Below are 15,918 nucleotides of genomic sequence, written 5' to 3'. Positions count from 1 at the left end.
AACTATGCCAGGATTGCAAAAACCAATCCTTTTGTCCTTAATTTTTAACTTAGAAGCTCCATCAGTTTCTGTGCCTGGATATTCAGCAGATTAATTGAGTTGAAACAGAGCTGAGACCAGAGGAAAAGCTGGCAATAACACTGAGTAACAGTATTTTCCAAAGAGTTTAAAGGGTAGAAATTTTTAAAAATCCAAGCAATAACTTCATAGACCCGAAAAGAATTCATCCCTCCCTGGTGGATTTTCCCCACCACAGGAACAAGCTCAAGAGAATTGTCTGCAATACCACTATACACAACTGTGAAGTACAAATGTGTGCACTTTGATTCTTCATGAGCTTTCATGGAAAACCTGGTACCAAGAAACTCTTCACTTTGAGGACCTGCCTGTAACAAGGCCACCTTTTTGTTGTTAGATATAATTCACTGTTGCATGAGACAATTTACACCACTGTGCCACTTAATGAAGCAGGAGGTAATTTTTTTGCAAAAAGCAACGAAGAACAGAACATGGTAAGTACAGGCACTCACCAAACAGTTGTGTCAATGTGGTCTGATGAATATTGCCTGTAATCCAGCTGTGCAAAGAGTGGGAAAAGCACCTGCACCCCTCCAATGGAGTGCAGAGCACTTTGGATAGAATGAGTCAAGACTGCTTTCACATCCTGACAAAAAAAGAATTAAGAAACATTGATAGAGCCTTCAGAAACTGTTGAAAAGTTTGTTAGAAATAGTTGGAAAGTCCTCAGTGTAAAAATAAAAATTAAAAAAATTCTATTATTAGCAAATAAAAAGACACAGCAAGAGGTACAAAGTGGCTACCAAAGCTACACTAAATGCCCAGGATCTGGCTGCCCTACTGCTTTAGATACTGTCTACAGTGTAGATCTTCAGATAAATATACAGCAGGTGACTTCAAACTCTAAACCAAGTCTTTATTAATAGAGAAACTCTAAAACAGAACACATTAAAAGCTCCTGACAGATTAAAAGATGAAAGTGATGAAGAAAAGGGTATTAACAGGGCAAAGGATGGGAGACAGGTAAGATCTGCAGGGGAATAAACATATGCCAGACTGAGGAAGAAGTTCTGGGTTTTTTAAAGGTAACAGTCTTTCCGATATTGATATTTTTTAGGTTGTAACTTTGATAAAATAAACTTTTTTCTTAGGATTGTTAGAGCAGAATAGATTAAGATTAGACATTAGGAAGAAGGGTGGTGAGGCACTGGAACAGGTTGCCCAGAGAAGCTGTAGGTGTCTCATCCCTGGAAGCATTTAAGACCAGGCTGGATGAGGCCTTGAGCAACCTAGACTAGTTGAAGGTGTCCCTGCCCATGGCAGGGAAGTTAGAACCAGATGATCTTTTAAGGTCCCCTCCTACTGAAATCATTCTATGATTCTATGATCCACATTCATTCAAGAAACAGGGGAGGCAGCAGTGAGGACAACCAAAAGAATCCCAAACTATCAGCATTTCCCTAATCTTGTCAAAATCTCCATAAAACTTGATTTCTAGGTTTTACAAAACAGAAATAATTAGCCTCCTCCAAATGTAACAGCGTTGAATTACCTGCAGCATGAGGGCATGTGGCGAATGAACAAAAATCGACGGGTTGTCCTTAGGGGATGACTCTAGACACAGCTGTGCATCTGTAGCCCTTGGATTGTACATAAAAGCAATAGCACTGGATAGTTTGCCATCATATAGCAACAATTTGTGATGTTCAGCAAGGAAGAGATCACTTTCTGCCTTGAATTTGAATATTCCCTGGATTGGGGTGCAGGGGTGAGGTAGGGAAAAAGAAAACAAAACAAAGCAACAACAAAAAACCAACAAATTACACACACTGAAAACATGGATCAGAACACAACTACTGCCCCCAAACGACTAAAACGTTGCTTCTTCAATCTAGCAATACCTCAGAAAGGGGTCTCATAAGAACATTGACATAAAGTCTATTTTACAGTTAGAATTACCCCTGAAGTAGTGGTGGAATTTTGAGCACTAGGTCAGCGTTTGGACTTGACAATCTCAAAGGTCTCTTCTAACCTCAACAGTTCTAAGAGTGACATTGCCAAAATGGTAGGTAGAAGAAACACATCAGCCAGGAAGCAGACTGACAGTCAGCAATGTTCACTCAAAAGGAACTAATAATTGAGAAGCAGATAGAATAGGAATCATCTTTTTAAACGTAAGCTAGGGAATTGCAGTCTTTTACTCAGTGCAACAACAAATCTTGAAGTTTGTGAGGCAAAATAAAGGGCTATAGAACATGGAAGACTTTAATAAAAAGGATCACACCTTAAGAGTATTTTTAGGACAATACAGAGACGTCACAACATTCATAAAACCCACCATCAAAAGTCTTATCAGAATGAAGCTTTGGAAGCTTTACAGTCCCTGCTAAAATACCTTGTATCCCAGACCAAGCTGATAGATTGCAAAGATCTGAGCAGCATTGAGAGCCTCACTGAAAAGGTACACAGACGTCATTTGCCCACAGAATACTCGGTTGGCATCTGCTGTTTCTGAAGAACCCAGGAAACATTTGTCAAATGTCTGGAAGTGAAACAGAACCCAGGAACAGGCTTTAATCCACACTGCACAAGCAAATTATACAAAGAATATACACATCAGGGAGTATTATTTTTCCACTCGAGGGTCTCAGCCCAAGCAACAAGTTTTAAGTTCCAGGAAGTAGAACAGTAGACTCTATTAATCCATTTAAAAGTTAATTTTATTTCAACATTTTTTTAAATGCATAAAATTAGGGAGGTTTATTAATAAAATGGCAAAGGATGTTAGCAACCAGGGTTTACTTACATCACTGGTGTTGACAAACCATGTTATTTCTCCATAAGAGGCCAACTCTCCATTCACGTAACAGCGGAGCTCACTGTTCTTCCAGCGGTTGTAGATGTGCACTATAGTGACCATATACCACTGATGGATGAGAAAACAACTGAGACAATTCTACAGACACTTAGAACAGCTTAAGCCTTAAAGGGAGGCAATGGAGAACAAACCCAGCTATATATAAGATTTAAAGTTTTATTTTAATTCATAAGTCAAAAAGATTAAGTCATTGGTGATTTTTCTTGCATAAAGGAATCAAAGGATGCTACGTTTATGATAAGATGTTTATGATAAATAAAATCTTCATGCCAATGCTGAACAAAATTTACACTGAAACTACTGTGTAAGTAGGTTGGGTTGCTCTTAACATGATGGAGTACTGTAAATGTCATTCCAAAGAGCAAGGATGGCTCCAGACTAAAAACCTTCCAAGGTTATGCATGTCAAACAATCATAAATGGAATCCATATTTACAGCAACAGCCTACTAAAATTCCTGAGGATTGTTCTCCCACAAAATGTCTACACCACACCAGGTGCTCCCAAACATGAGCAGAATATCTAGCTGAAAAAGGAAACATTTTCAACACAGTATAACACTACTTAATAGGCAAGCAAGCCTTGATCAGCAATAATAAAGTAAATTTTAATTCCTATGTTTAATAAAGCAGCAAATGCAAGGAGAGTGTTTTCTGGACCCAAATGAACAGAAAGCATAACATGCTTTCAAAAGGCAATCTGCCACATGTAAGAAGATCAAACTCATATTAATGGTACAAGCTTGATCAGCAAAGGAAATATGGGATAGTAATCATGCTTTCTTGGCTGTCCACATCAAGTGAGTAATGACAGAGAAGAGTTTTAGCAAAGCTCTTCAGGAAAAGAATGCCTGGAGGTGGGAGAAAATACAATATAAGCAGAGATTTTTAAGTCCACAAGCCTTCTAACTTTCAAGCTCTATGTATTTACAGGGTTTCTCAGAGACTTCAAAACAGTCTCACAAATTCCTAGAATTTCTGATAAATTCAATTTTCTACATCTTCCTTATACATATTCTATGTAAAATTGAAAATAATTAATAATTCAGAGCACAAATCTGTTTTGCTCATTCCAGCGTAGCTGCTGTTATGAAGATGAGCCTCATCAATAGCTACAACTAATACTCCCCCCTAGGCTATGCTTTTAAATTCATGAAAGCTGTTTAAAATATTTTATTATTTTTACTCACCTTTTGTGGCTTGAAATCAAATTTTACACAGTGCTGGAAACCTTTTCCCTTTGATTTTATGAATGTTACAATCAAGCAGCCTCCAACAAAGTGAGCAGAATAACCAAGTCCTTTGTTTGTTCGAAAACTAACCAACAAGAACAATAAATCATCACATATAGAGATGGGAGCAGAAATCAGAAATTTAACATCAGAAACACTGTTTAACGTAATACTCACCAATACAAGTAAGGCTTATCCTTATCCACATTGATATTATTTACAGGATCCATTCTTAGCCAAGTATGGAAAGTAAACCCATTCTGGTATGGCCACTTGGCTATAGGAGGTAAGGCAATAGCCTAAAGAAAGGAAATTACCCATGTAGAAAGATCAAATTGTGAATAGTAAGAGTATACAGCTTAAGATATACACTACACATGTACACGACAAATGTACACTACAAATGTGTAGAGTTTTGCTACACTAACATCTGGCTTAACTTCTGTGCTTTTTGTACTTCCTTGTTAAAGTATTTAATCACAGTCTCACAGTATATCAGAGGTTGGAAGGAACCTCAAGAGATCATCAAGTCCAAACCCCCTGCCAGAGCAGGATCACTTAGGGTAGTCCACACAGGAACGCATCCAAGTAGGTTTCAAAAGTCTCCAGAGGAGACTCCACAACCCCCCTGGGCAGCCTGTTCCAGTGCTCTGTCACCCTCCCTGTAAAGACGTCTTTCCTCATGTTTGAGGTGAAATCTCCTATGTTCAAGTTTGAACGCATTGTTCGTTGTCTTATCACTGTGAACCACTGAAAAGAGCCTGGCCCCCTCCACTTGACACCCACCCCTCAGATAATTTATACACATTGATCAGATCCCCTCTCAGTCTTCTCTTCTCCAGACTAAATAGCCCCAGGGATCTCAGTCTCTCTTCATAGGGGAGATGCCCCTAATCATTCTCTTGGCTCTCCAGTGGATTCTCTCCAGCAGGTCTCTGTCTCTCTTGAACTGGGGAGCCCAAAACTGGACACAGTATAGCAGGTGTGGTCTCACCAGGGCAGAGTAGAGAGGTAGAAGAACTTCCCTAGACCTGCTGGTCTTTACATCTCAAGGAAGACTATGAATAGTAACCCATACTTCCACTTTAGTGGAAGCTTTATAGCACAAAAACTCAACAGGAGAGTTCAGGTTGATTTGGTTTTGTGATAACCTGCAAGAAGAATCAGATTTATAAACTTATTTTCACATAGAGTTGGTATTCAAGAAAACAACTGATTATGGAAAGGAGCTGACCACAAAAAGATAATCATAATACACTTCAGTTAACAGATTCTCTTCTGTCTTGAAACTCCTCATTATAAAATTGTTACTATTGGAAAAGACCCCCGAGATCATTGAGTCCATCTAATATCTAGAGATAGTCTGCCAGTGAGAATATGACAGACTTATAAACATCCTTAAAAGCAAGGTAACACAATCCAAACAGGTTGCTCAGGGAGGTGGTTGAGGCCCCATCCCTGGAGATATTCAAGGTCAGGATAGATAGGGCTTTGGGCAACCTGATCTGGTTGAGGATGTCCCTCCCTGCTTACTGCAGAAGGGGTTGGGACTAGATTATCTTGGAGGTCCCTTCCAATCCAGACCATTCTGTGATTCTGTGAATCCCCACCAGCCCAAACTTTTGTACCAAAAGCTGTGTTTATGTTAGCTCAATAGCAAGTTACAGACTGTGTGGCAGGCCCCTTTGTTTCCAACAGCTGAGGTTTATTTTAAGTGGAGTTGTTTTTTTTTAACATTACTATTTGCGTTGTTCTGCTGCACAGATTTCCAATACACACTTCAACTAAGACTGCAATAGCCTATGATCAAAGATGCTGTCCAGATGATCAATAGCAATGAAGAAAAACACATCAAAGAACCTGAGCGTCACCAGGCTCCTTATTATGCTCCCATGCTCCATTCAGCTATCCCTGTCCAAACAAAACACTATAAATCCTTCTCTGTACCATCTAACTAATCAGTATGCGAGCTTTCAGCCCAGCTTTAAGGAACTGGTAGCACTATCATGTGGTTTAACTCATGATGGATCTTGGAGTATTTATATTAAACACTTAGATAGTAATACTTCATTAAAATAGAATCATAGAATCAGTCAGGGTTGGAAGGGACCACAAGGATCATCTAGTTCCAACCCCCCTGCCATAGGGGGGAATAAATCATACTAAAGTTATTAAGGCACCCCAAGATCACATACGGGTCAAGCTTTCAACGCAATTGTTAGACAAAACCAACACATCAATAGCCAAAAGGAACAAAAATCTGCCAAGTTCTGTCACTTGTGATAAACTTAAAACTGCAGAAGCAGTTTTCTAGCATTTTGTGTTTTTCAGACTCAAGTTTTCATTCAAAAAATATTCATTATGTCATCAAGTTGGTGAAATTTAATCTCAAATCACTAAGGCCAAACTGGAGTGATTTGATAACTTGACTTTGTGTCAAATTCTTTTTCCAACTTGAGTCTATTTTGCTCATGAAGGTAGTTGTTTTGTGTTGTCCCTGTCCTTATCTCTACCCACCAGCCTTTTGTTATATTTTCTCTACCCAATTCAGCTGAGGAGGGTGAGTGACAAAGCATCTTTGTGGGCACCTGGTGTGCAGCCAGTGTCAACCCCTCAGAAAGCCACTCCCACACATACTAGAGACCAACACAAGCACCATTCCCACGGAAAGGTGGGACAGGAAAGATGGCAAATTCTCCTTGTAATAAAGATTTAACTGAATCAGCCTGAAACACACTCAGAAACAAACAAACAAAAAAACCCACACCCTTAATTTCTATTTGTTCTTTATGGAATAGTATTTTTCCTTCTCTAGAGATAATGCAGATATATTATCAGCATGATTTATTTATATGCCATGTAGGTGTCAGGCAGAGAAAAGAATTTGGTTTGAACTCTCCATCTGTGACAATGACAGATGAGACAAAAGACCACAAATGAACATAACCAATAGCTGTAATAAAACAAATGAGACCAAAAATAATCTACGTACAGCAGCACTTTTCCCAGGGAAGTTGAAGAAGGCATCAGGTCCATACTTCTGAGGCATGTGTTTTAACACAGACAATAGCTTTCCAGCATGTGGTGGCTGGCAAAGAGAATTATCACACTTGTAAATAAACATATCTCTAAGAAAAGACCATAGACACCAAAAATTAATTTTGACATAGTTTAAACCTTTGCACCTGGCCAAGTAAATACTCTGCCAAGGCACCTCATACTTCCAATAAACAACATTAGCACAAAGTCCTGGATAATTTCACACACTAAGCAGTAGATGTGCTGAAATACAATGAATTGGATAACTAAATTAAGGACTTAAAGGCCAGAGCCACCTTCATCCTGATTGTTTGTTCCTCCCTCTCTCTGTTCCCTCCCATCAGCATTAGTATTTGGCTGAAATACTGATGAAAATAGCCCTGCCTGCTGATCCTCTCTCTTGCTTTTGTTAGGTGTTCCCCTTTGTGTGGATCTGCAAGGGCTACAGAAAATTAACTAATCCAGATGAAAATGAATCTAGAAAAAAACAAATGCAAACAAGTTTTCAGTCACAGCAGTTCTGGATTGTGGCTGCATGAAATCGGGGCCAGCACAAGGGAGTTGGGAAAAAACTAGCAAAAGGGTGATGGAGGATCAGACAGGACTATTTTCATGAGACCTTCAGTGCTTTTGTACATATATTTCTTCATGTAAATCCACAGAGAACAATTCAAGTCTCAAGGGCAGTCTGGAGCACCTCAACTGAGTGCTCGTTTCGGGTGAATAGTCAACAGTTCCACACTACCACTCTAACACTGCACTGATTTTGTTGTAATACTCAGCAACTCCAAATCAAATATGTGAGCTCACAGCACAAGTACAGCAAAGAGTGGTCATAGGGACAGGATAATATTTTGTATCTTATTTTACCACTTCCTAACTTTCCAGTAGATCCCTTCTTATTAAACCACAATTTTACACTTACCATCTCTCTTCCTAAACATGTCCTTTACCCTGTCTTGCAAGCAGCCCCTCTCTGAAAACCAAGCACTGCATGATCCCTCACAAGTATTTCAAATGTAGCAAAATTGTAGCTAAACAGAACAGTGCTTCATGAAGCAATTAACATTGAGGAGGAGACACTGAGAAGTGCTTAGATGCCCTCGGCACTGCAGAATTCAACTAGGCAATTTGCGTTGTAGCCGAATACTTTACATTTTCAGATTTATGGAGTTGTGCAACTCCTCAGCAATGCAACTGTGACATTTTTCTCTTCCTTCTCTCTGTATTTAGTCTTTAATAAAGAAGGGAAATTAAATGCAAATAGCAGAGAGACAGGAAATTTAAAAAGTCAATGTTACAGAGACATTAACTCATCTACAGTTAAATATACTCTGGATTCTTCAATGATTTAGTTGAAACCCTCTTAAGCTTTGAGTCGTTTTATTTGGGCAACACCTCCAAAGTTATTTATTACAAAGGGTCTTTTAAAATTTGCGGTACTCTTTGTTAACATTGCCTTTTAGATTTGAAGTCAACAGAGACACTGTGCTATATTTTCTCTGTACTAGGCAAAGCATTTAGAGATAAGGAAAGCTGCACTAAAATTCAAAGCAGGTGAAACAGTTGTGATAATAGTTCCCAATTTCAGCAAAACAATTTTGGGTCAAAGAAAATTTATCTAGGGGTCTCTGCAATATATAGACTTTACTTTAGGGAAGGAGCTTCTCAACAACGAAAGCAAACCCTCTCCTCCCTCTCTAATTCATACAGGAGCAGCTCAAGCTTATTCCTTTCATTTCAAATTCTGCCACAAATTCTCACCTCCCTAACTAGATATTTTTTTTCAGGCAAAGGAGAGCAACATGAAAATAGGAGCACAATGAACTGCCTGTGTAGACATGTTTGTTTCTTTCTCTCACTTTAAAAAATAATTAAAAACATATATTTTTCCTTCACTTTTGCATAACTGGAATTATAAAAATAAAACAACAAGGATAAAAGCAGTTGCTTAGAGTCACCACATTATGGCCAGGTGTTAAAAAAAGCCCATTCCATCCCTAGATCCAGGAGGAAATATAATTTCATCACTATTCTACTCTCTGTATTTTAATTTCTTGCAAGTAAAATGATTTATTTATGCACTACTATCCTCTGTTTCTTGGTACACTTAAAATTTAGGTTATCAAAAGCCTTTTAACTTGTGAACATTAGGAAAAAACTAAAGAACACCATAAAAACAGTTTCAGTTTTGTGGGTTTTTTTACCCATCTCCCTTTTTCTCCTTGAAGCTTGCTGAAGAATAACTTTAGTTCTCGAACTGTCAAGTTATAGCTTGCCAACACACCCAGCATATCCACAAAGAGATCTGGAAAGACAAATAAGAGCAACAGAATTGCTTAATAAAATGCAATGTCAAGTTGCCACCCATTAACAGATGTGCCCATGAGAGTTCACATAAAAGCAATACAGTTTGAGTCATGAAGGAGGTGACACCATACCTGCAATCACGTTGTCAGCTCTGTCAATCCTCTCCAGCACTTGCTCAACAAGCCCAACTTCTGTGCAAGCCTGTAGATTGCGGATGCTCTTCTTCAAAATGGCTGTCAATACGCTCCAGACCTCAGCCTGGCAGGTGACATCGCACTTGTCCAGCAGCTCCACCATGCAGGAGATGCCCTCTGCTTCTTGGATGATAAAGTTAATTTCCAAGTCAAAGTGGCCCCCAACAAGCTTTTGGACAAAAGATTAAAGAGACTTTTAAGACAAGTGTTTCAAAACACCATTCCATGTTTAAAGTTACCCATTCTGCAAGAAAAAAGCTGTCAAATACAGAATCATAGAATGCATCCTGTTGCAAGGCACCTTCAAAGGCCATCTTGTCCTACCCCCCCTGCAGTGAGCAGGGGCATCTCCAACCAGATCAGATTGCTCAGGGCCCCCATCAAGTTTGATCCTGAATATCTCCAGGGATTGGGACTCCACCACCTCTCTGGGCAACCTGTTCCCGTATTTCACCATCCTCATTGTAAAGAACTTCTTCCTAATGTCCAACCTAAATCTACCCTGTTCTAGTTTCAAACCATTGTCCCTTGTCCTATCTCCACAAGCTGTTTTAAACAGTCCCTCCCCAGCCTTCCTGTAGGCCCTCTTCAAATATTGAAATACAGCTCTAAGGTCTCTCTAGAACCTTCTCTTCTCCAAGCTGAACAACCCCAACTCTTTCAGGATATCTTCAGTAGGAGAGGTTCTCCAGCCCTCTAGCCAGCTTCTTGGGCATCCTCTGAACCCACTCCAGCAGGTCCATGTCCTTCCTCTGTGGAGGACTCCAGAACTGGACACAGTATTCCAGGTAAGGTCTCACTAGATCAGAGCAGCGGAATCACCTCTCTCCACCTGCTGGCTGCACTTCTTTTGATGCAGCCCAGGATGCCATTGGCCTTCTGGGCTGCAAGCGCACATTGCTGGCTCATCCATCAGTACCCCCAGGTTCTTTTCTGCAGGGCTGCTGTCCAATTCATCATCCCCTAGCCTGTACTAATAAGAAGGATTTCCCCGACCCAGATGCAGGACCTTGTACTTCACCTTATTGAACCTCATGAGGTTCACTGGGCCCACTGTGTAAGCTAAAAAGCATAGTGAGGCCAATATTAATATATGAAGTCGTCTTCTTCCCCTGTGTCAAGCTCAACAAAATTGCTGCTAAGGTGTCACCCACCCAATTGGTGCAGAAGAACATTTGGGTAGTTGAACATACAAAGATCCTTAGCTGCCCCACATAGCTGAAAAGTGAAAAGAGAGCAAATGAGTCTTCCAAAACAGATGAGCGCTAAGACACCCTAAATGACCTGGAGTGGCCCTAACTTTCACATGGGCCTAGTGCTCCTCAAACAAGAGGGCAATTCCAGCCAAAAGCAGCTGATGCACATCAGAGCTAATGCCACTTACAAACACTTCAGAGTACTTCCTCAGATGCTGAGCCTGCTCTTCTCCAGACTAAACACCCCAGGTGTCTCAACCTAAAATCGTGATCAGAAGTCTTTCAGCTCATTCTCACTTCTACAAGACTGTTTAACAAAATACCTTATTTTTGTCCTAGACGGTGTTCCTTTCACAACTCTGACCATTAACAGCTTCACTCGGTTCCTTCTAAACTCATACCACGATGCAGTCAAAACTGTCTCAAAACACATATACTAACTTGCTTCCATATTAGCTCCAACAGCTTCTCTCAGCTAGCCAAGATCTGAAGATAACCTTCCCCAATGGAAGAGAACACCTGTGCTTAACTACTGACATCACCAGACATTTTCCTCAAGTGTCAAAATCTTGACACTTTGAAGAAGCAATCTTTGGTCTTCTGTGTCTAAATTAGTAATGCCAAACACCAGAAGCAGCAGAGAAAGTTACTGCTTTTATGCCAGAATAGACACTGCCTCAAGGCAGCAATTTCTAAACAGTAATTTACACTTTTCCACCTTCTCCACTCTTGACCATAAAAATTATACAATTTACTATCAGATGCTTCCCTAATATATAGGGAAATCAAAGGAACTGAATGGGGAAACTTGAATTATATTCCTAGCTTCTCTATATCTACTCATGTTGTCAACTCAAGCAAACCTTATCAAGTCATTATCACTCTACAACCCTCAGGTTTCTCCTTCCATAAGATGGAGCAGAGAAATCTGTAAGGCAGAAATCCAGGCAGAAAGCTGAGCAGATTTGATTCACAAAAAATTATCACAATCAGGTCCAAAAGAGAGAAGTATACTCCCTTTATAAAAACCCTGAATAGAGAATCACAGAATGCATCGGGTTGGAAGATCAAAGGTCATCTAGTCCAAGACCCCCTGCACTGACGCAGGGACATCTCCAACTACACCAGGTTGCTCAGAGCCTTATCAAGTTTGGCCTTGAATAAACAAAACATATGAAAATGTAAAACACATAACCAGTGTCCCATCTGATTTTACACCATGTTCATCATCCTCTTCAATACTGAGATACTCCTCAAGAAGCCAATCTCTTTCTCACCATCAAGGCAGAAAACAAAGCAAATGCTGCATTCCATGTTCATATTCAGACAGAAGAGGGGAAGAAGGTTGCATTCTAGACACAAAATACCTGTTAATTACTGCCAAGAAATCCAACTCTTCAGCACTTGGCTTTAACTAGTGGCCAACAATCAATTATCATACCAAAAACCATACAGGACAACTCCAGGTGACCTTGCCTTCACCCTATAGTCCACACCACTAATCTTTCATTTTTGGCTAGATACACTATTATCAGTAACTACCCATCCAGGAAGCTGTCAAATGAGGTTTCCAATCTAATCTGCAAAGATAAGCATTTCAGAAAGTAGCTTCTAGAAATATTATGCTATAGTAGGAATAATTACCATTTTAACATTGCTTTTAAGGGAAGTGAGCACAGTGACAGAGGAGAGCACCAGAGCAAAGACACGGCAGGGCTGATATATGTATGTATGCACACCCATTAGATACACATAAGCACACACACCCCACACAGTATTTCACATTAACCCTTTCTTAATGGTGATTTGAAAACTGATCAACCTTCAGAACACAAATTTGTTTCCCATGACAGGGATCATAATCCAGGTCCATGCAGTGGCTAGTTATTATCTGAGCTGTGGTAATGGCTGTGCACAGCAAAATGTAATCTTCCCAAATGTCACCCTAAGTTATGAATATCTGAGCAGCTTAATGCACCTTACTAGCCATGAAGTATGAGAATGTAATCTTATTACCTTTTTTTATGGTTGTATTTTTTTGAATAATGTAGCCTTTGAACTGATGTATAGTCTTGCCTTGTACTTTAGCGTGATTTGGTCTCCTATGTCACGCAGGACATTTTTCAAAATTCTCCAGTTGAACGTATTTTCAGCCCTACACTGAGATGCATAAACAATCTTTACAGCAACCTACAGGGTGGCAAAACGTTTGCTTTCTCCAGCACATAAGTAGAAGCTCACAGGAATGTTTAAGTGCAGCATTCAAAGTATTCAAATACATCCTCACAAATTTTCTATTTTTGCCAGTTATATTTCCTTCTGGGAAAAAAAAAAAATACAAACTAAGCCAACAACTCAAGCTTTTTTGTAAAATGTGTCTGAATTTAGCTGATTGAGAACAGGGAGAATACAGCAATTTTTAACCACAAAACCAGAGAATGTGATTTGTATTTTCTTCCCTTACAGAACCAAACAATGGAGAAGTCACAGAATCATAGAATTGCTTGGGTTGGAAAAGCCCTCCAGAATCATTGAGCCCAACCATCAACCTGACACCACCATGGCCACTAAACTATGTCCCCAGGTGCCACGCCCACACGTTTCTTGAATACCTCCAGGGATGGCAACTCCATCAGCTTCCTGGGCAGCCTGTTCCGATGTCTGATCACTCTTTCCATCAAAAAAAAAAATTCCTAATATCCAAGCTAAACCTCCCTTGGCACAATTTCAGGCCATTTCCTCTCATTCCATCACCTGATACTAGGGAGCAGAGACCGACCCCCACCTCCCTCCAGCCTCCTCTCAGGGAGTTGTAGAGAACCTCCACACTAAACACCCCCAGTTCCCTCAGAAGGAACCTCCAGGCTCCTCACCAGCCCTGTTCTCCAGCTCCTTCACCAGCTTCACTGCCCTTCTCTGGACATGCTTCAGCAACAAAATGTCCTTTTTGTAGGGAGGGGCCCAAAACTGAACACAGTAGCACTAATTTTAAATATTAAATAGCACAATAGCACTTCTAAATGAGTCTGTCACCTAACATAAAATAGGAGAAGTGATCCAAGCCATGAGAGACAGTGTAGTCCTTGGGTAAGCAACTACCAAACTACAGAATAAAGAAAATAAACACATTCAAGCTCCACCTTCCTGAAAGATCATGACCTAGATTATGAATCTAATTTCTCCCAGTGGCACATATAAGACATTTCAAAAGCTTGTAAGTAGAATTTAAGGAAAAACATTTCAATGAAACTGTAACCGGGGAAAAAGGGGGAAAAAAAAGTCCAAGATCACAATCAATCTTTCTCCTGGCATAGCCAACTTCACTTCTACAGAACTTCCTTACCCTTCTGGTTATCAGGTATAAACAAGACAAGTTTACTGCTTTTTGTTCCCTAAAGACAGGATGAAAGAACTGTTAACCAAACTGTGGCCTCTCTTTTCCTCAAGAAGTTGAGTTTGTAATCTCAGAATTGTTTCTTTACTATGTCCAAGAAAGCAAGTATGGACAATGCCTGTCCAATGGAAAATGTCCAACCCACAAATTAAAAAAAAAAAAAAAAAAAAAAAAAGGCAGCAAAACAGCAGACATAGCACATCCAGGGAGGGGATTTTGCCCTTCTGTTCTGCTGAGACCCCACCTTGAGTACTGCATCCAGCTCTGGAGCCCCCAGCACAAGAAGGACATGGAACTGATAGAGCAGGACCAGAAGAGGCCATGAAGATGAGGCAGGAGGCTGGAACACCCTTTCTATAAAGACAGGCTGAGAGTTGGGGTTGTTCAGCCTGGAGAAGAGAAGGCTGCAGGGAGACCTTAGAACAACCTTCCAGGACTTTTAGAGGGCCTCTAGGAGAGCTGGAGAGGGACTTTTGACAAAGGTATGGAGTGACAGGGCAAGGCGTAAAGGCTTCATACTGGAAGAAGTTGAATTTAGATTAGACATTGGGAAGAAATTCTTTCCCATGAGGATGAGGTGGCACTGGAACAGGTTGCTCAGAGAAGTGGTGGAGGCTCCAAGCCTGGAAGTGTTGAAAGTCAGGTTGAATGGAGTCTTGAGCACCCTGGTCTCAAGAGGTGATCCTGCCCATGGCAGGAGGGTTGAAACTAGATGATCTTTAAGGTCCCTTCCAACCCAAACCATTCTAAGAAATAGCAAACAGGTATTTCTTGAGCAGAAAACCACTAATGGTTCCTGCTGATATCTCAGGTACACATCAGGAGCATCTTTATGGCGGTGACATGTACTTATGGGTTTTTCCTTCCAAGAGAGGGGAGAGAGAGAGAAGAAAAAAACTAACAGATTGAAAAGATAATTACGGGTTATCAATGATGCTGTACTTACCCTAGTTAGTAATCTATTATTTTCACTCTGCTTGCAAGCATTTTTACATCAAATCAGATCACTAACAGAATTAGCTTCAGCATGCAGTTGAAACTTCAGTGCAAGCAAAGCCATGCAAGCAAGAGTTATATCTACACAGCATCATGAAACACGAGTGGGTTGGCACTGTGACTTTCAAACTGTGTACATTTGAGGGTTTGATCTATTTCACAGAAAGCTTTTTAAAAAAAAAAAATCTCAAAAAAAAAAAAAGAATCTCAGTCTCAATCCTGTAATGGGGACAATACCAGTTTTAAGCAAAATTACTAGCAAAGTTAAATTTCGTCCTACAAATACAACCAAAACAAGAACAACAAATCTCCCACACAAAACCCAAACAAAAACAAACAAAAAATTTCCATATTTATTTTATCAGTCTGGTATCCATTCAAAGAATTATCTCAGAACAGTTCAAATTCAAAACAAATCCCATGCTTGTACTCAGAACAGTGACAGCACTGTATACAACCATGCACAGGGCTTCTGCCGTCCCTTATGGAAATTCAACAGCAGATTTCAAAAATAAGACACCAAGACAAATCCAATATTAGAGATGGGACTGCTGATATTAAAGGAATTGGTCACACCACCAAGCACGAGCACTAGGAGCCCAGGCATCCATATTCTAACACAGAATTGCCTTGATTGGACTTGATGATCTTAAAGGTCTTGTC

The 15,918-nt window shown here is 40.1% G+C and overlaps 1 protein-coding gene across 1 annotated transcript in view; it reads right to left on the bottom strand.

Moving 5' to 3' along the window:
* LRBA (LPS responsive beige-like anchor protein) overlaps positions 1 to 15,918 on the bottom strand; it is a 352,375-nt gene that overhangs the window by 317,622 nt on the left and 18,835 nt on the right. The window contains exons 2-10 of the mRNA XM_054392204.1: positions 9,607 to 9,838; positions 9,373 to 9,473; positions 7,119 to 7,214; positions 4,304 to 4,425; positions 4,085 to 4,211; positions 2,825 to 2,944; positions 2,414 to 2,560; positions 1,571 to 1,768; positions 531 to 664 (exon numbers count right to left, since the gene is read on the bottom strand). Coding sequence (XP_054248179.1) covers positions 531 to 664; positions 1,571 to 1,768; positions 2,414 to 2,560; positions 2,825 to 2,944; positions 4,085 to 4,211; positions 4,304 to 4,425; positions 7,119 to 7,214; positions 9,373 to 9,473; positions 9,607 to 9,838 — 1,277 coding nt within the window. The remainder of the gene's footprint in view (positions 1 to 530; positions 665 to 1,570; positions 1,769 to 2,413; positions 2,561 to 2,824; positions 2,945 to 4,084; positions 4,212 to 4,303; positions 4,426 to 7,118; positions 7,215 to 9,372; positions 9,474 to 9,606; positions 9,839 to 15,918) is intronic.

This window comes from Indicator indicator, chromosome 25, assembly GCF_027791375.1.
Source record: "Indicator indicator isolate 239-I01 chromosome 25, UM_Iind_1.1, whole genome shotgun sequence".
NCBI lineage: Eukaryota > Metazoa > Chordata > Aves > Piciformes > Indicatoridae > Indicator > Indicator indicator.
The sequence above is the reverse complement of the archived record's forward strand: the minus strand, read 5'-3'. Positions and strand labels throughout refer to the sequence as shown.